Source organism: Euprymna scolopes, chromosome 44 (genome assembly GCF_053919585.1).
Source record: "Euprymna scolopes isolate OS-2025 chromosome 44, ASM5391958v1, whole genome shotgun sequence".
In the NCBI taxonomy this organism is placed as follows: Eukaryota; Metazoa; Mollusca; class Cephalopoda; order Sepiida; family Sepiolidae; genus Euprymna; species Euprymna scolopes.
Window position 1 is genome coordinate 42,852,465 of NC_136525.1, and position 21,308 is coordinate 42,873,772.

The 21,308-nt window shown below is 34.2% G+C and overlaps 1 protein-coding gene across 2 annotated transcripts in view; it reads left to right on the forward strand.

Annotated features, from left to right (window-relative positions):
• The window catches only part of LOC145268819 (uncharacterized), an 81,214-nt gene that overhangs the window by 1,464 nt on the left and 58,442 nt on the right, over positions 1-21,308 (forward strand). The window contains exon 2 of one of the 2 annotated variants that reach the window (XM_080124460.1): positions 3,220-3,270. Coding sequence is in view for 1 of the 2 variants with exons in the window: in XM_080124459.1 (XP_079980585.1) it covers positions 12,527-13,081 (555 nt within the window). In the remaining variant the exon portion in view is untranslated. Of the gene's footprint in view, positions 1-3,219; positions 20,875-21,308 lie in introns of those variants that run through there. The other variant, XM_080124459.1, reaches the window with a different exon arrangement.

Consider the following 21,308-nt stretch of genomic DNA (forward strand, 5'->3'; position numbering starts at 1 on the left):
CGTACTTGACTTTTATTCAGATAGAGAATCGCATCAGCAGTTAGCTATCTTCTGGAGCGGTAGAAGGATCCCACCATTTTCCCAGCGACCTGGACAACAGACTTGATGTACGTGTTCCATTTCAGATCAGGGGTAAAGGTCAAACTCAGAATCTTATCAAAACATGGGGCCTCCCCTAGACGAGAGCCATCCATTTCAATTGATGCCAAATGGGAATCAGAGCGTTGATGATGTAAATATAGGAGCTTGGTTTTAGATGCATTATTTTGCGATTTTCTTACTTTCGGAAAAATTCGGTCTATCCCCCCTCTCTCCGTCATTATTTTATTTATTTATGAATCCCCCCCCCTCTACCACCATTATTATTATTTTTTTGTCGTTTTGTTTTTATTTTTTTTTTACTTTGGGAAAAGTTCAGTCAGTCCCCCCCCCCCCGTCATTATTTTTTTTATTTACTATTTTTGGGGAGATTATCTAGATTAAGCGGCGAAGAAAGAAGAAGAAGAAGAAGAAGAATAATAATAATAATAATAATAATAATAATAATAATAATAATAATAATAATAATAATAATTATTATTATTATTATTATTATTATTATTTATTTATTTTTTATTTATTTATTTTTTTTTTTTTTTTGGTAAATGTTACTGTACTGCCACAGTTTATCGCCGAAAATGGAGACATTTTTTTCGGGTAAACGTCGATAAAATCAGAGGGAAAAATCAGTATTTTAAACTATGGCTGAAGTAGGAAATAGATAACAAAAAAATTGCAAAATTGTTTTATTAAAATTATATTTTCTTATGCAGACTTTTCAATAAATTATATTTGGTATTTTTTTAGATTAGAATTAGATCCACTTCCACAATTTTCTTTTAAATGACGACTTGGGTAGGTTTTCGACTATGCTGAATACGGAAATCGCATTTAAATTTTACAGAAATAAGTAGTAATCGAGATATAAAAAGTTGTTTTATACATTGCATTCTTTGGCGGCCATCTTTGTTACGCGCGTAGATTTGTTTAATACATTTTTATACTATAAATGTTTTCGTTTTCAAATGGCGCTCGTCCAGTTTAGACAGTTATGAATATGTCATTTTCATTTTCTGTTTTTAATAATAAAAATATATATATACGTTTCATGAATTAAATCGAAACATTTCCAATTAAACAATTACGGATATATGTTCTCTTTTACTTTCTTTATTCATTTTTTTTTTTCATAGTTCTTTCCGGAATAATCAATATCTAGTTTAATCTGTTTTATTATTTATTTCCTACTTCGGCCATAATTTTAAAATACTGATTTCTCACTCTGATTCTAATGACAGCTGCTCCCCAAAAGTGGCGTCTCCATTTTTGGCGATAAACTATAGAAGCACTTATGTTATCCCCCCCTCCCCACACACTCACTCTTTCCAAGAAACAGATATTCACGGGATGCCACGTGACCTAACTTTTCCGAAAACTTTTCGCGCTATTAGCACTATAAAATTCTTATAATATTTTTTTGTTATTTATATACTCCAAAATTCATGATGCTCTCTTGTTTGGTTGGTTGGTTGGTTGGTTGGTTTTTGTTTTACGCCATATCAACCTTTTTCGGGTTATTTAATGCCGAATCCAAAGATTTTGAAGAAAATTTTTTTTTAATAGAATATATTTGTTGTTTTCACGTCGGTTTCTATTCAACCCATAGTTGGGACCCTAACAGGTACTACAACTCCGGGTCAGAGTGGACCTGGGAGCAATGGTAATTAAAGAGTGGCTCCACACTCCCCAAAGCCCACAAGCTGGGGCCTCACCACTGGATATAGTTTAAGGTCATATCCAGGACCCCCATTGAGGGACTTTTACCCTCTGCAGGGGGCAGTCGGCGTATTCTAATGCCCCACTGACAGGGCCCTCTCGTTTGGAATCTAGAATAATCTCAAAAAAGTCGTAAATAAAAAAAAAAATAATAACCCCGAAGTTCAAAATAGATTTCGTAGCCTCGTGGGAGATATCCTTTTCTCTTCCCTGCAACCTCTATCTCACGGAAGAGATGTTGCGAGTTTGTCTCTGCTTTATCGTTATTTTCATGGAAAGTGTTCGACTGAGCTTCAGTCTATGGTCCCCCCTCGCCAAACTTTCACAAGAAACACTCGTTTAGCTGAAAACACTATCAATAATTTCCCCCACTCGTTATCTGTGCCTAAACCTAAACGTAGATTCCATGAACAAAGCTTCTTTCTTAGAACTGCACGCCTGTGGAATTGTCTTCCGTTTTCCTGCTTTCCAGCTGACTACAATATGGTTGTGTTCAAGTCTAACGTAAACAAGTTTTTGATAAAGCCGTTCCACTTGTTAGCAAATTTACCGAATTTCCACATAAAAATTTGCAGGCTTTTTGAAGATTATGTGCTTAAAATTTATGACAAGTGGTAAAAAATAAACCTAAATTTTCAAAACTAATAAAATATTTACAAATTTGCCTACATTTGTATATATAGTGTCCTGGCATGCCAGCTTCAGTTTTGCTCCTTCGGTTGCCAGGCCACTAATATATATATATATATATATATATATATATATATATATATATATATATATATATATATATATTTTTGAATTAATTCAATTATTTAGGAAAGTGCATTTTTACCCAAATGCGAGTTGGGAATAATTTTCCCTTTAACCAATTTGGTAGTCCCACATGGGGAGCGGCAAATATATTATTTTTAGAATATGATTTTTAAAATATAATTATATTTATATTTTAAAAATTAAAGTAGTTTTGTTTTATTCAGAAAATGATTTCTTCTAAGAAACTTATTACGTGACTAACACACGATTGGCCACAATCCACACTCGTCCACCCGTTACCCCCCGTCCTTTCCCTTTTCTATTTCAACAATTGACATTGCCTTTATTACTAGGCAAGTTGTTCAACGGATCAAACTTTGTATAACATATACACACGAAACGTTTAAGGTACGATACTATTTTTTTATTTTTTCTGTTGTTTGTCTGTTTTTTTTTATTATATGTTTTTTTTTTTCTTATATTGCGTTTCTATCTTGTTTTTTTTTAATCTTTTTTTTTTTTTTTTTTACGTTTCTTGTTATAAATGTTTGGTTTTATTTTGTTTTGTGGCTTATCAAGTTTTTTTTTTGGCATTCCGGCATAGTTCTCGAGACATTTCTTTGTTGAATTACTTCCCCTGTTTTCTAGACGGTGATAGATGACTTGGCGTCCCCGCCGAAATATCTTCCAACAGATAATGTAAGTAAAGGAATTTATCACATTCTTAGATGAATTATTATCATCATCAACATCATTATTATTATTATTATTATTATTATTATTAGTATTAGTAGTAGTAGTAGTAGTATGGACGGTGATAGCTGGTTTGGCCTTCTCGACGAAACATCTTCCAACTGAACAGATGTTATGTAGTATATAATATGTAATATTAATATAATATATATTTTTTAATTTGTTATTAGTATCTTATATGAAAATAAGTGGGACAATGTGAACAATTCTCACTTTTATTTAATAAATATATGAAAACCGATAGGACATTGACTCTGTAATAATATATACGAAATCTGCAAGAATTAAAATGTCATATTTAAGCGTACTTTACGGCCGGGCTTTACCAGGCGTGCGTGCTAGCTTAGATAAATACTTTTGCAGAAAAGCTACAATAATATCAGAGCGTCTCCATTTACACTGAACATCTACAGAATGCCAACATCAATATATTACATATGGATGAGTCCTCTGTGGAGTTTTCACAGGTCCCGCTAGTTATTATTATTATTATTATTATTAGTAGTAGTAGTAGTAGTAGTAGTAGTATAAAAATTATTATTTAAGGATGTGTATATGTTTATATATTTGCATGTATTGGATTCACTCCTAAACTAATTAACCGATCATTATGATTTTAATTATGTGTATATAATTATATATTTCTATTATTGGATTCACTTACAAACTAATTAACCCATCATTCTGAATGTTTAGTATGCGTATATGTTTATATATGTGCATGTATTGGATTCACTCCTAAACTAATTAACTGATCATTCTGAAATATATGTAATGTATATGTTTTGTATATTTCTTTAGATGTCATATTCCAAAAGGCACATACACTGATCACTTACTTTGTTAATGTATTCATGTGTACAAGAAAGTCTATCCAAGTAATAAGGTACTCGCACAGTATCCTACCTGAGAAATACGGTACTTGTGCAGTATAGTACTCACATGAAAAAAACAAAGAATATCTTACCTGTGACACGCATAAAAGTTATTAAACCCGTAAATCACGTTAAATATTCGAGTTGTATGATTTACATATGAAAAATAATGTGCTTCTTCACTATAGCACCCAGATGAAAAACAAATTCTTACCCTTGCCGTACAGAAAATTTAGTATAACAGAAAATTTAGTATAACAGAAAATTTAGTATAACAGAAAATTTCATAAAAGTATTGAGTTCTATCATTGTTAAATTAGAAAAAAGGTATTGTACAGTATATTACACAAGAAATAAGGTACTTATACAGTATAGTGCCCATATGAAAAACAAAGGAAATCTTACAGGCGATGTATATAAAAGTAATCAAAACCGAAAATCATGTAATATATTCGAGTAGTATGACAGTTATATAAGAAATAAGGTGCTTCTTTACTATATAACACTGATTTAAAAACACTGTGACACACGGAGAATCAGCACAACAGAAAATTATGTAAAATCATCGAGTAGTTTCATCTAGAAATGACGTAATGTACATTATCCTACCCAAGAAATAAGGTACTTGTGCAGTATAGTACTCATAAAAAAAAAACAAAAAAAATCCTACCTGTGACGTGCATAAAAGTTATTAAAACCGAAAATCACGTTATATATTCCAATAGCATGACTTTTAAATAAGAAATAAGGTGCTTCTTCACTATAGCACCCAGATGAAAAAAAAACAAACAAATTCTTACTCTATATACACAGAAAATTCAGCACAACAGAAATTTTGTTAACTTGATTTGAGCCCAAAACAATAAATGTTAAGGGGTCATAATAGGGGTCAAAGTTTTACAAAATTTTACCTCTGTGGTTTCTACCAAATTACTCAGAAGATTTCTGGTCTAAACATTTGAGATTTTACATAAAGGGTATTTGAGTTACAAATATATAAATGTATGTATGTATGTTTGCATGTCTGCCTAAAACTTTCGTCAGAGGCGTCAGATTTTCACAAGATCAATATCATTTTGAAGCTCGACCCTTCAGACGACAAATACCGAAAAATTGGCTAAAAACATTAATTTCCTCACCCTCAACTGGACACTTTTCTACAGGGGGGGGGTCGCTTTTTTCGCCGATATTTTCGAAAGTCATCCCCTCTTTTTGATTGTCTAGCCTTAATTTAAACCTACGTCACTTCCGGTTTGGCGGTGGTCGTAACAGTAAAGACGTCACGTTTTTTATTCACATTCTTTTTCTCCTCTTCGCGGTACTGGTTCGAGCCTGCCTTCCTACTACCACTTTTTTTTTTTTTTGCTCGACACACACCTCCAAACATCCGGGCAACGCCGGGCACCCATGCTAGTATATATGTATATATATATATATGTATATATATATATATATATATATATATATATTGATCCAAGATGTTGTTAAATTTATCTGGAACATTGATGCCAGCAAGACAATGCGTCTTGACAACATTCCTGTCATTGGGCTTAAGAAGTTGCTGACTGGATTTGTCTTTTTTTTCTTATATTTTGTGCAGAAGGAATGCTTCCAATTTCCTAGGAAAAAAACCTCATTAGTTTGTCCAACATTTTATCCATATCATTACTTAGTTGCTTGAATCTGAAATATATCAACAAACTGTCAAGCACCCGAGCAAAATTAATCTACAAGGGCAGTTTAATAAGTAATGCCACTTCTCATAGGAGTAGAGTAACAAAACTTGGCACAGTTATTAGTCTTTCACTCAGAGGTACACATTTTCCCTGTTTAATGCAACTCTGGAGAACATTTTTGTAAACCACTATGGTTAGTCCTCCAACCATGACATGACTTTGGAAATCAAGGCTGCATCCCCTGGAAAATGTGTTCCTTTCAAAACAACTCCATGGCTGGGAAGAGGTGAAAATTAATGGGTGCAAGTTCAGGAGAGTAGAGAGTATGGAGAAGGATTTTATAGCCCCATGATGAAACTGAGCAAAACTACTGTTTTTTTTTTTGTTTTTTTTGCTTGGGAAAGGGGCACTGCTGATCAAGCCCGTAGGCCACTCTAGAATAAGCGTTAATGAATGTTAAGTAGACCGTGAGATATCACCATAATGATCAGTAATGGTGGAACTTGGGTATGGTTTGATTATATAAGAGAAGGTCCAAACAAGAACTTGTAACAAGCAATATGGATTTCATCCTACAAGGTTAACTGTTGATGTACTAACTATAATATCGCATAAGATTAGAGAATCCTTTGAAGGGAGGGGTTTTATTTCTAGAGCAATAGCACTCAATATATCGAAGGCCTTTGATAGGATCTAGCACAAACGATTGCTTCACAATCTTACTTGGTATGAAAAATCTGGAATCTCCCTCGAACTGTTGATTCCTTTCTCATTGATAGGTTTATAAAATATTTATACATATATATTGATGAACAAAAGACGATAAATGTTACCTTACGCTGCAACAGGTCACCGACCACTCTAATTTGTTTTTTTTAGGGGTATTCAAGGTCGCTGACAACGAATCTGTCACCCCAGCACCTCCCTCCCCAATCTAAACAAAATTTTTGTGAAATGTTAAACGGTATTCTACTCGGTAAATGTTGGCATGTTACTTACTGAAAAACGGTTAATTAAACTGCAGAAGCATCTGTTAAACTACACAAGTTCTACCCCCCTCCCCCCAAAAAAAAAGAACGAAGGACATAAAAATGCTTTCGTAAACAGCTCGTGAAAACTATTTTTTTTTTTTTTTAGATCAATCAAAAAACATTAAAACTATGTAAGACAAAAAAAAAAAATGAACCACATTTTTTTTTTTTTTCTTTTTGGAAAACTTCCTTATTTTAAAAGGCCGCTTAAAAATTCCTCCATGATATGATAAGACACTTCACTGCGCCCGTTTGCATGCAAACATATCATGTAAGAAAAACACTACCAAAAGCTGTGAAATGGCACAAAGTAGTCCCAAGGTCCAGGGGTTCATACCATGCAAACAGTAAATTTGCGACGAGTTTGATTATCAGATTCATTGTCAGCGACCTCGAATACCCCTAAAAAAACAAATTAGAGTGGTCGGTGACCTGTTGTAGCATAAGCTAACATTTATCCGAAAGTCTAAAGCAGATAGTATCAATGTTGTCATGCCTCTCTGATAAAACCGTATGTTACACTGACCCCGACACTGTGTGCCATGAATTTCTTTTCCTTCGTCTTCTCTTCTGGCTGTGTCGTCGTCTCTCACATTGTGACGGCTGTCAAAGATGGTGGTACACAGGTTTATTAATACAAAAAAATGAAATAAAATAAAAAAAAATTTTTTTAAATAAAAAATAAAATAAATTACAATAAAATAAATAAAAATAAAAATAAAATAGAATAAAAAATAAAATAAATAAATAAATAAATAAAAAATAAAATAAATAAAACATAAAAATAATATAGAATAAAAAATAAAATAAATAAATAAAAAAAAAATAATTAAAAAAATAAATAAAACATAAAAATAAAACACAAAAACGTCCAAAGATCAAATACAGTTGCTACATCTGGGCATGAGTTTCTCGAAGCATCCTATCCTGCGTTTACAGAGTTCAAAATAAACTTCATAGCCTATATCAAATGATAAGAATGGACTCGAGATAAAGATGGATACATAAATACCTGGCCAGAGATAGGATAGTTTCAAAGTCAATTTCTAAAAGCTGTCCAACACATGCCAGCACGTTAAACTGACTAGGATGATGATGGTGACTGTAGCTTTAATAATAAATAGCGTGACCTGTGAAAATTCCACAGGAGACTAATTCCTATGTAATATATTGATGTTGGCATTCTGTGGATATTCAGTGTAAATGGAGACACGCTGATATTATTGTACCTATTTACAATGCCTCCCCACGGGACAGAGTTAGACACCAGGGTCGGTTTTTAACGTGGAGAAAAGGTACAAAAATAAAAATTGTCTCAGTCGTGAAGGATTTCTCCCCCACTGAAAGAGAACGAGAAATGGAAGTGGCACATCTAAAGAACAGATACTACACTTTGATCTTGGCCAAAAGCGTGCAGTCCAGTTGTAAAGTATGCTTAAATATAATATTTTGATTTTGTATATATCATTATAAAGTCAATTTTCTATCGATTTTTATATATTATAAAGTTGTGATTTCAAAAAAAAAAAATCTATCATTATGACTTAGGTGCATCAGCTTGAATCAGAACCGAAACCAAAACTTATAAAAAAAAATATATGTATATATATATATATATATATATATATATATATATATACACACATTTTAGTGGAAATGGTAATTAATAAAAACTGAAGAAAGTGCTCAATACTGTTGTAGAGCAAATATGCGTTTTATTTTTTATTACCGTATCTTTCTGTTAAGTTACATTATTGTTTTTTTGGCCGTCTGTAGCTTCCTCAGACTTTTACAGAAAAAACTGTAAAAGTCTCAGGAAGCTACAGACGGTCAAAAAAACGGCCGGGTAGCAGAAACAATAATGTAACTTAACAGAAAGATACGGTAATAAAAAATAAAACGTGTATATATATATATATATATATATATATATATATAACTTCAGTTTCTTCAGCTATAATCAAAACCGAAACCAAAACTTACGTAGAATTCTTGGTAAAATTATTTATTACAAGATATGGAAGGTCATCTATAATATAAACCTCACCTGTCTGTTTAAATGTATTTATGTATATATGTATGTATGTATGTATGTATGTATGTATGTATGGTTCCCCCACCAGACTTGTTTGGTGAGGAGGGCGGCTAGTCTCCCTGAAGCATTAAAAACAAGACCTTCCAAAGGGCGAATGAACTCTTTTTCTGGGTCAACGGCCAACTAGCACCGTGTATATTTGTGTGTGTATATGTGTATTGGGGTGGAGAGGGCTCCCGTAAGCCGTGGTGAAGGCAACCTTTCTAGGAGAAGCAAATCTCTGATTTAAAAAACCATAAAATGGAAGACCATTACCCGCATTAAGCTGGTCTGCAGTTTTATTTGTTGCTGGCTATCTTGCTCTTGTTTGTTGCTGGATCTCAACATTTTGAACCGAGAGAGAGACTTAGCTGTCGTACAAAGCTAAGACTCTGTAACATCATCTTTGTATAGATACTCCCTCAGGTATTTGGGATCATGAATTTTAAATGTCTGAGGGAGTGGCACTCGTCTGACAAGACGTTGCAATCATCATGTATGCCTACCTAAAACTTTCGACAGAGGCAACGGATTTTCACAAGATCGATATCATTTTGAAGTGCAACGTCTTGGACGACAAATATAAAAAAAATTGGGCAAAAATATTAATTCCTTCACCCTCAACTGAGCAGTTTTCTACAAGGAGGGGTCGATTTTTTGCTAGCCATTTTTGCAAGTCATTGTATCAGTTGGATTGACTTTGCCTAATTTTAATGTTCCGAACTTCCAGTCGCATTATGGCGTACTGTTAAGACGTCAGATTTTCTTCCACTTTTTTTTCTGCCTTCATGTCATGGGTTCAAGCCTGACTGCCTCCAACCACTTTTTTTTTTTTTTTTTGCTTAACACCTATCTCCAAACACCCGGGCAACGCCGGGCACTCAGTCTAGTAAATCGAAGGTCATAACAATTAAACAACAGTCACTCTGAAGAAAAAAGATGTAAGTGTGATACACAAAATAACACACACGCCATCGTATTAATATATATAGATGTTGGCGATGGTTGTTGTAGTTGGTCATTGGTTGTTTTTGTTTTACGGCATATCAACCCTTTTCCGGTTATTTGATGCCGAATCCAAAGATTTGGAAGAAATTTTTTTAATAGAATATATTTGTTGTTTTCAAGTTGGTTTCTATTTAACCCATAGTTTGTACCCTAACAGGTACTACCACTCCGGGTCAGAGTGGACCTGGGACCAATGGCAATTAAAGGGTGGCTCCACACTCCCCAAAACCCGCAAGCTGGGGCCTCACCACCGGATATAGTTTAAGGTCATATTCACGACCGGTTGTTGTTGTTGTAGTAGTAGTAGTAGTAGTAGTAGTAATTGTTAAGTTGTCTCCCTTTGAGTTCTGTTTTTTTGTGTTAAGTTCTTAGAATGATCTCCCTTGCTTGTTGTTGTAAATTACTGACGATGAAGATGGCAATTTTAATAAATGTCCAAGTGTCTCGGATTGGAATTAATGTGAATGAAGGAAACGAACATTTAAAAAAAACAAAAAAAAAAAAAAAACTGTCTTCTTTTGTGCGATAAGAAACTAACTTGTTCAGCAAATGCTGAAACACATTTAAAAGAAGGTTGGCTTCCTTTATAAAATGCCCACGTATTTTGGTAAATGAAGACGCATGTGCTGAATGGAAGCAGATAAGTGAAGGATGCAATTACAGTTAGACCTGGCCAGAGATAGGTTGGGTTGAAAGTCAATTTCTAAAAGCCGTCCAACACATGCCAGAGGAATATTAGGTCTGAACAGTATAGGGAGATGTGTGCAGATCAGGAGACTTAGATGGTATGGCCACGTTGAAAGAATGGATGAGAGTTCTTGGGTTCGTACATGTAGAACAGTTAAGGTAGCAGGTTCAGGTTGCAGGAGAAAGCCAAGAAAAACATGGGAGAAATGATAAAAATGGACCGGGGAGAAGGAAGGATAAATAAAGACCTGGCCAGAGATAGGTCAGTTTGAAAATTTCTAAATGCTGTCCAACACATGCCAGCACGTAAAATGGCCGTTAAAACCGAATATGATGATGATGATGATGATGATGACCAAACTTTTTTAAAAAAGAGAATTTTAAAAGTTTAATTTAATTATTATGGGTAGACATGCGTTGCAAGCAGAGAAATCATATAAATAGGATACGATGAACGTGTAAAGCCAGGCTTAGATCTGATGACCTCTGAGGAAGATCGAATCTGAATAGTATAGAGAGACATGTGTGAAACAGGAAATTTCCATGATATAGTCACATGAAAAGAATGACAGTTCTTTGGTTTAGTAGATGTAGAACAGTTGAGGTAGCAGGGTCTGTTCACAGATAAAGACCAAGAAAAATACAGGAGAAAGCGATAAGGATAGACTTGAGAGAAAAAGGCATAAATAAAGAATTAAAGACTTAGATAAGTTTGGAAGTCAATTTCTAAAAGTTGTTCAATACAAGCCTGCACGTAAAACTTAAAATAAATCGAAGACGATTCTTGAGTTGGAAGCCATGTTTAGTTTCAGAAGAATTTACAATGATTCTATACAAGTTCTCAGTGGACAGCTGTTCTGTACAGGTTTTTTTTTTTTTTTTTTTTTTTTTACACAGTGATCACCACTTATCAAGGCCCGGAAGCCACTCAGGGATAAGGGTTATTGCAAGTACATTACGTTAGTGTGGAGATTTGATGAAGTGTTTACTTAAGGGGGCGGTTCATTAGGAATTTGTTAACATTAGACTTGAAGACATCCAAGTTGTAGTCCGGAGGGAAGCAGGCCGACGGAACAGAGTTCCACAGGCGTGCAGTTCTAAGAAAGAAGCTTTGTTCATGGAATCCGCGTTTTGATTTAGGCACAGACAGAGAGTGGGGGGGCGATCTTGGGTTCTGGACTTTATAATTTTGTAGCCAAAGAGCAAAAGATACTTTCCATGCTGACATGAAGAAAACATAAGCAACGTTACTAAAAAAGGTTTAATTTTTATGGAGCAATTCCGGTTTCTGATTGGCTGATAGCAGAACACAAATTTTAGTACAGGTGGTAATATGTATGAACCTACAAGGAACAAGCCGTGTCCCGAGAATGGAAAAACTCTAATGTTTCTACATTACAAATATTGATGAGACTATGATGAGGGGAAGAGAAATAAAATCCAGCTAAATATGGACAAAAAAATAAGGAGGTAAGGCCCAAGCTATTATACAGGAATCAGCTTGGACCAAAAAGTGCAGAATGCACATCCATAGTCAGTTCTAGCATTTTAAGCAGAAATCCGTTTTTTTGTTTTTTTTTAATTTTTTTATTATATATTTAAAAAAGAAAATTGTCTTGAGTTGTAAGCCAGGTTTAGTTTCACAAGTTTCCAATGGTTAGTTATTCTATACAAGTCCTGGAGATGACGAGTTCTCAGTGGACAGTTGTTCTGTACAGGTTCCAGACTTTTTTGTAGCCAAAGAGCAAAAGATTCTTCCCGTGCTGACATGAAGAAAACATAAGCAACGTTACTAAAAAAGGTTTAATTTTTATGGAGCAATTCTGGTTTCTGATTGGTTGATAGCAGAACATGGATTTGATTCGTCAGTTTCTAGCAGCAGCGTTTATAAATAGAATCACCCAACCATACCCCATTACGAGTCAAAAATATTGTATATTGATGATGCTGACGACGATGACGATGATGATGACAACTGTGATGATGATAATGATGATAATGGTGATGATGATGACTGTAACCATGATGATGTTGGTGATGACGACAATGATGATGACGTCGCTGATTATGACAATGACGGTGGTGATGATGATGACGACGACGATGATAATGATGATGATGTTGGTGATGACGACAATGATGATGACGACGCTGATTATGACAATGACGGTGGTGATGATGATGACGACGACGATGACAGCAATGGCAATAGTGATGATGATAATGATGATGCAGACAATGATGATGACGATGATGATGATGCAGATGATGATGATCATGACGATGATGATCATGACGATAATGATGATGACCATGATGGCGATAATGGCCATGATGACACTGGTGCTGATTATGACGACGATGATGACGACAATGATAATGATGATTATGATGCCGGCATTCTAATGTTTTTTTCTTTTGTTTTTGTTTCCGACAGGTTCGTGTTTTTTAAAAAAAGTTTCCCTTCGGATTGATTGATTTCTATTTTCATCCATTGATTACGGATCTCTTTGGGCAGTTGCATATCAATAAGTTGTAATGCCCACAGAAATCCTCTAATCAGTGGATTACTATCTACATCCTTCACTTCCAGCTATGGGGAGCAACGGTACCTAAAAACAAGCAATGACAAACAGTAAGAAAAAAATATTTGAAGATAGCGGTTTCAATCCTACCCATAGCCGGCCAGAGGCTTACTTGGCCAAATCGTGGTAAGATGACAACAACTATGGAGGGAGAGAGAGTGGAAAGAGGGAGAGAGAGTGGAAAGAGAGAGAAAGAGATAGAGAGAGTGGAAGAGGGAGAGAGAAGGAGAGGGAGAGAGAGAGAGAGAGAGAGAGAGAGAGAGAGAGAGAGAGAGAGAGAGAAAGAGAATGGAAGAGAGAGAGAGAAAGAGAAAGAGAATGGAAGAGAGGAGGAGGAGTAAGTACATTGTGAGAGAGATGAGCAAGGGATGAGAGGAAGGTGGAAGAAAGAAGAATAAATGGTGTGAGAGAGAGGGAGAGGAAAGAGAATGAGGGAAGAGGAGAGAAAAATACACAAAGAGAGAGAGAGAAGAAAGGGTTAAGGAGAGGAGGGGGAGAAGAAGGATAGAAATGAAGAGGGAAAAAGTGAAAAAGAAAAGAAGAAAAAGAAAAAAGGAAAGAACGGTAATTGGAAACATGGAGAGAGAAAGAGGGAGAAAGAAAAAAAGAAGAAAGATTGAGTGAGTGAAAGAAACAGAAAGGAAAAGAGAGAGGGAGAAAAAAAGAGAGATTGAAAAAAAGAGAAGCCAAGAGAGAAAGAGAGAGAAAGATAGAAAAAAAGAAAGAAAAATAAAGTCTCCAGCTAATTTAGATCATTAAGAAAACCAAAAAATCTCCACAAACAAATATTTGTGAATTTAGGCACAAAGTTTAATTTTATTATAAATTTTCCTACTGTTTGCCAGTCTGTCTGTCTGTCTGTCTGTCTGTGTGTGTGTGTGTGTGTGTGTGTGTGTGAGACGCAGTTTATCTCAGCCTACAGGCAACCCACCCAGGCAAGAAATGAAGCTTATAACTCAGCAGATGTTTTAGTGATATTTATACCCATGTTTGGTGTATGGAAATGAAAAAAAAAAAATGAAAAAAAATAACAATTTGCTAAACAATGTTTTATTTACTGGATATTTTTCCGGTACAAGAACCCAAGTTTGCCCAGCTGGGCAAACTTGGGTTCTTGTGACAAAAAAAACAAAAAAACTGGTAATCTTGCAATTATACAGGGTGGAACGATAAAATTGTCGCCCTAGAAAAGACAACACGATTCCATTTCCGTTTGATGAAAACCGGTTTTCTTTTTTTGATGCAGACCATCTACTAGTTTGTCAGTTGTGTACAAATCTCAAGAATGATATCATGTCTGACAGTGACACAATGTTCAACGAGCAAGATCGGGGATGCGTCGCTGTACAACTCATTCTCTCTACTGATCCAAGTTATGAAAACAGGACCATTGCCAGCATCGTCAATGCTTGAGGGTACAGCTTAATGCATCAAACATCCCACGGTTATAGTCGTTGATGTGGTCTCATGTGAGGGCCACATCATGTCACTTCAAATCTTTGAAGTCGGCTTGAAACTCAACACCAAAGTGTACCTGGATGTGCTGAAGAGTGTGGTGATTGATCCCTGGTGCAATCAGGTGGCCACTGACAGATCCTGGGTGTGGCAGCAGGACTTGGTAAGAGCCCACAAGTCCAAAGAGACTCAGGCTTGGCTTCAGGAGGAGTGCTATGACTTTGTACCCTTTTCTCACTGGCTTCCCTCCTCTCCTGACCTACTTTGTTTGATCATATGTCAAGAACATCACCAACATGACCTCCCACAAGCAAAGAATCAGCGTTGCAACTTTCCAAAAGGGGGAAAAAAAACTCTGCAATGAAAAGTTGCCGAAATATGAAACCCGAGGCTCTATCATTTCCATTGCAGCTTTCCGTCAAACAAAACCAAAAATGGACCAGATATGTTCCTGATTGGCCAGATATTGATATGTTCCTAATTGGCCAGATATTGATATGTTCCTGATGGGCCAGATATTGATATGTTCCTAATGGGCCAGATATTGATATGTTCCTGATTGGCCAGATATTGATATGTTCCTAATTGGCCAGATATTGATATGTTCCTGATTGGCCAGATATTGATATGTTCCTGATTGGCCAGATATTGATATGTTCCTAATTGGCCAGATATTGATATGTTCCTGATTGGCCAGATATTGATATGTTCCTAATTGGCCAGATATTGATATGTTCCTAATTGGCCAGATATTGATATGTTCCTGATTGGCCAGATATTGATATGTTCCTGATTGGCCAGATATTGAAACCTCAAATAATTGTTATTTATCCTTTCTTTTGTAAAGGTATTTATGTGTATTATTGTTCCGTCATGAACTGCATTTAAATGTACATCCTAGTGATAGGATGATTTCAATAATTTTTACCCGATTCCAATACAATTACTGATTCCGTACTAAATTCCCAATTCTGATAAAATTACTGATTCTGATTCCAATTCTTTATAAATCTCTAAATATTTAGCTATGAAATAGTTATTTTGTCCTGATTACCATAAAACACATCTTAAATGTGGATATATTTTCTCAAACGTAAAAACACAGTTGTGAGGTGGGGGGGAGAGGGGTGATCTATAGATTTTAGCTTTATTAGAAGTTTAAAATCAATAAATATTTATCATTTTATTATTACTACCAGCAATGGAAGGCGTTTTATAAAAACAAAATAAAATAAAAAAAGATAATTAAAAGAATCGTTTTTGGCATCGGAAAATAGGCGCAAAATTTTCTGATTCCGATACAGATTCTAATACCCCAGAAAATTCTGATTTTTCAGATTCCCGATTCCGATAAATCGTCCCAACACTAGTGCTTACACACACAACGAACTCTAGGTTAAACGATTATAATGCTTGACAGTCATAGACAAACACACACACACATTTATATATATATATATATATATATATATATATATATATATATATATATATATATATATATACAAGCAAACAGTTAATAAAACATGTTAAAGAACACTTTGAAATTTTTATATATATATATATATATATATATATATATATATATATATATATATATACTCGGGTTTTTATATTCAAAAGTAATGGACTAATGAATTCAACGAGGTTGTTAGATAGTGCTCAATAAAAAGAGCTGATAATACTTGTTTATTGTTATATAAACATGCTCACATCCCGCTGCTACAAATAGCCACTTGTTTCAATTAAACAACAGATATCATCAGGCAGCGACTTGACTATTCAAAGTCAAATAGTTTATCCATTATTCATTGAACTTTTGAATAGTCAAGTCGCTGCCTGATGATATCTGTTGTTTGATTGAAACAAGTGGCTATTTGTAGCAGCAGGATGTGAGCATGTTTATATAACAATAAACAAGTATTATATATATATATATATATATATTAAGCACAAATAGTAATTAGTAAAAACCTGAAAAGAGTGCTCAATACTATTGTAGAGCAAATATATTTTTATTACCGTTTTATCTGCTTAGTTACACACGTTTCGATTACTGAATCGTGTTAACGATCCGACAGTTTCGTCAGACTTTACAGAAAAAAAGTAAAGTCTGACGAAATTGTCTGATCGTTGGTACGATTCAGTAATCAAAACATGTGTAACTTAGCAGCTAAAACGGTAATAAAATATATATATATATATATATACCTACTCTTACACAACATCAGGTGCTGTATATAGGAGGACGTTGACACCTCCTTGCAAAAACATAACTGCGTCATCTCCCCTAACCGAAATATCCATGCAACTGGTGACTGTTTGTGAATTTGATATTTCCTAGACACTTCTTCCTGTGGAGCAATCTGGTTAAACTCGATTAGGGTTAATGTTGCTGGCTAGCTGGTAATACCAATTTGATTTTAACCTCAAAATTTTCAGCAAGTCATAATCTTGAAAAAAAAAACAAAAAAAAAAAAAAATTTTATTATATAAAGATCAGATAATAAATAAATGTTGATTTATAAGACCAAAAAATCCGACCTCGATCGTCCCTCGGGGCCAGTGGCATAGTGGATAGAGACGTTGAATCTTAGGTTCTAAGTGAGAATTGTCTGAAGATAGCGGTTTCAATCCTACCCATAGCCGGCCAGAGGCTTACTTGGCCAAATCGTGGTAAGACGACAACAACTATGGAAGGCAGTAATTGCTGAGGATGCAGTTAGGAGATTCAGAGGTTCCTATCCCATCGTGGTTACCATCTGATGAAGGCCAGAGGAATAGTTGGTCGAAACGTCATAAAACAACAACTAAGAAAGATGAGGATAATAGTCCGCAATAAATAAATTAATTAATGATAATGAACTCCAATTAAAAAAATATTATATTTCTTAATTTTTTTTTTTTTATCTGTGGCGTAATGGATAAAGTACTAAGTAAAATCGGTTCTAATTGACACCCTCTTGGAGGTTAAAGGTTCTATTCTCGATACGGATGATACTAAAAATACAATTCTGAAATAATTAAGATGTTTACCCTGTCACGGTTGACGGAACGAGAGCATCCTACCACCATGGATTAAATAAAGTTCCGTTTGAAATTCCATACAGATTCTTGGATTTGACAAGATTCTCCTGAAAAAGGTAGGAGGATACATCGGCCGAAATATTGTGAATTTTGAAAATCTTAAGCCCAAATTGTTTTGCTACTTCGAAAACTGTTTTCATTAATAATTAATATTCTACCTCATCGTTTTTCATAATTTTTGGATATGTTCATTACTGCGACATAACGATTAAGTGGACACCGTTGCTTTTACTTGAAATTCAATTCATTGATTTTCAAATTTGGCTACAACAACGAAGAAAAAAACAAATAATTAGAATGCGACACCATTTTGATGTAATACGATGATTATATTCAATAAAGCTTTGTTAAACTAAACTCTACTTTTGTCTTCATTTCAAAGGAGAACATGTGACAGCAAGTCGAATGCAAAATCTCATTTTAAAAAGGTGGTTATTATAGGAAAATAAATAGCTTAACAAAAAGCAAAAACAAACTTATTTTTTTTTACAAAATTAAAATTTGGTGATAAAAGTAACTATAAAATGTTATAAATCGGCTACTGATGCTCTTACTGATCTGTGCTGAAATAATAACGTTATTATTTAGAAAGCCATTATTAACACGTGGAGGGGAGAGTGTTTTGTATCTATTCTGTATTTTAATCTTACCATTTGATAAAAACAGATATCCTACTTTAGTTAAACTTGAAAATGCTATTTAAAAAAAATAGCAATAATTAATAAGTGCATTAGTACCGAATATATTGCTCCAACAATTATGATTAAAGCCATAATTAAAAATAAAATTTATTATTTATCCCATGTTTTTAAGATGTGAAAAGTTCTTAAAATCTAAGTACTGTTGCCACATATGGGCAGGAGCTGCTAGAAAAGACTTGTCCTGCCTTGATAGGGTTCAAAATAGACTTTGTGGCCTGGTGGGAGATGTCCTTTTCTCTTCACCGCAACCTCTGCCTCACAGAAGAGATGTTGCGAGTTTGTCTCTGCTTTATCGTTATTTTCATGGAAAGTCTTCGACTGAGCTTCAGTCTATGGTCCCCCCCCCCGCCAAACTTTCACAAGAAACACTAGACTAGCTGAAAACATTATCAATAATTTTCCCCACTCTTTATCTGTGCCTAAACCTAAACATAGATTCCATGATCAAAGCTTTTTTCTTAGAACTGCACGCCTGTGGAATTGTCTTCCGTTTTCCTGCTTTCCAGCTTTCTATAATATGGTTGTCTTCAAGTCCAACGTGAACAAATTTCTGATGAGCCGTTCCACTTAAATTAACAAATTTACCAAACTTCCATTACTATCGATTACTATATTGTCCTTTTGACTACACTACACTCTTTAACCCTTATCCTTGAGTGGCCTATCGGCCTTGATAAGTGGTACGTTTATGTAAAAAAAAAAAAAAGTCCACAAATAACTGCAACAATCAATTTGACAATCTGCCATTTCAAAATACAAAATGTCTGACAGTTATTGTGGACGTTTTCTTTTTTCTTTTTAATTTTTTTTTTTTTTAATTAAAAACTTGCTCGAGCACATCTTCTACTGGATCATTTTTCATTTTTTTTTTTTTTTTTTTTAATTTACACTAATTTGGATATGAGCCGTAAGTATAGTGTTTACACCTGAAATACGTTTGTTTCAAAATCTACTATTCTACACAAGCACCTAGTTTTGAAAAAAAAATCATTGTTGGAAAACTTGTAGAACTTCTTGAATTGTCTCCCCTTGTTCCGAGTGGAAGTCTTCATAAACGAAAACAAAAGATTGTCCTCAAGATACAAATTTATGCCAAAATGATTTAAAAATAAATATAAAATCAAAAATATAATGTAAAAAACTGATGAGAATATGTGGCAACAAGTCAAATATCAAAAGTTGCTAAAAATAATTTTTAAAAGAGAAAAGAAAAAGGCGATGATGATGATGATGATGATGATGATGATGATTCCAAATAAATTGGGTACTTCTTCATTTTAGCTTTCTTTGGTACTCATTTTTGGAACAGTTCGATAACCACAAAATTTATGGAATTTCTGCAAAAATTTTCGGAAAATCCAAAACAAATTATATAAATAAAACAGTACACATATGTATGTATGTATGTATGTATGCATGTGTGTGTATGTGTCTGTTTGTAAATATTTAACCGATAAACTCTTAAACAACTGGTCAGATAACATTGAAATTAACATGAAATATAAGAATTAACGGTTAGAAAGACCAGACAAGTGCAAAATTGTTTCTAATAAATATTGTTATTTATAAAAAATAAAATTGAATTTTTTTGCTTTTTAAAATTTTCAAATAATAAAATATTAATCTTCAGGAAATTGGACAGTTTATCCTTTCTTTTTCTTCCTTTTCTTTTTCTTCCTTTTATATGCCACTAGCATGAGTGCCCGGCATTGCCTGGGTGTTTGGAAGTGTGTGTTGAGCAAAAAAAAAACAAAAAAAAACGAAAAAAATGTGGTAATAGGCAGGCAGACTCGAACCCATACCACGAAGGAGGAAAAGAATATAAAAAAAAAAAGTGACGTCTTTGCTGTTGCGTCCATCGCCAAACTGGAAGTGGCAAAGGTTTAAATTAAGGCTAGTCAATCGAAAAGAAGTTGATGACTTTCGAAAATATTGGCGAAAAAAGTGACCCCCCCCCCTGTAGAAAAGTGCCCAGTTGAGGGTGAAAGAATTCATTTTTTTAGCCAAATTTTTCGATATTTGTCGTCCGAAAGGTCGAGCTTAAAATGATACCGGTTTCATGAAAATCCGCCGCCTCCGTTGAAAGTTTTAGGCAGAAATACATACATACATACATACATTTTAACAGACACGTGAGATTTATATTATAGGTGGTGGTGATCAGACGTCAAAAAACTGCAATCGGACATATAAACATCATTTATCATTTAACTCGAAGCACCTCAAATCAGGCCAGGACTTATCATCACCATGGCATATAAGAAGAAGAAAAGGAAAAAAAAAGAAGAAAAAACAAAAACAAACAAACAAACAAAATAACAAACTGTCCAATTTCCTGAAGAGGAATATTTTATTATTTGAGAAAACAAAATTTTCAATTTTATTTTTAATAAATAGCAATATTTATTTCAAACAATTTCACACTCGTCTGGTTCTTCTGTTAAATCTAAAATTATTATCGAGTGTTTCAAATGGTGAATTTCTTTTTTAGTATCTGAAATAGTAATCATATTCCAAGAATGGTTTATAACGAGTAAAATCTTTCTTTGGATGGACGACTAACACGTCCAGACATATATCAGCAAATTAAAATGCAAAATATTCATTTCAACTTGCCGACATATTTTTACTTCTTTCTGTGCATGCCCAAATTCAGTTAATTTATTCAAATAGCTTAATACTAAATCTTTCTTACCTATCTGGTAGAAGATGCGACTGGAATGCCTTTTTTTACAAGTATTTTGATGGTAGGTGCTCTGACGAACTACAAGCCCTTGTACCCCCTCGACGTAAATACCCCCGACA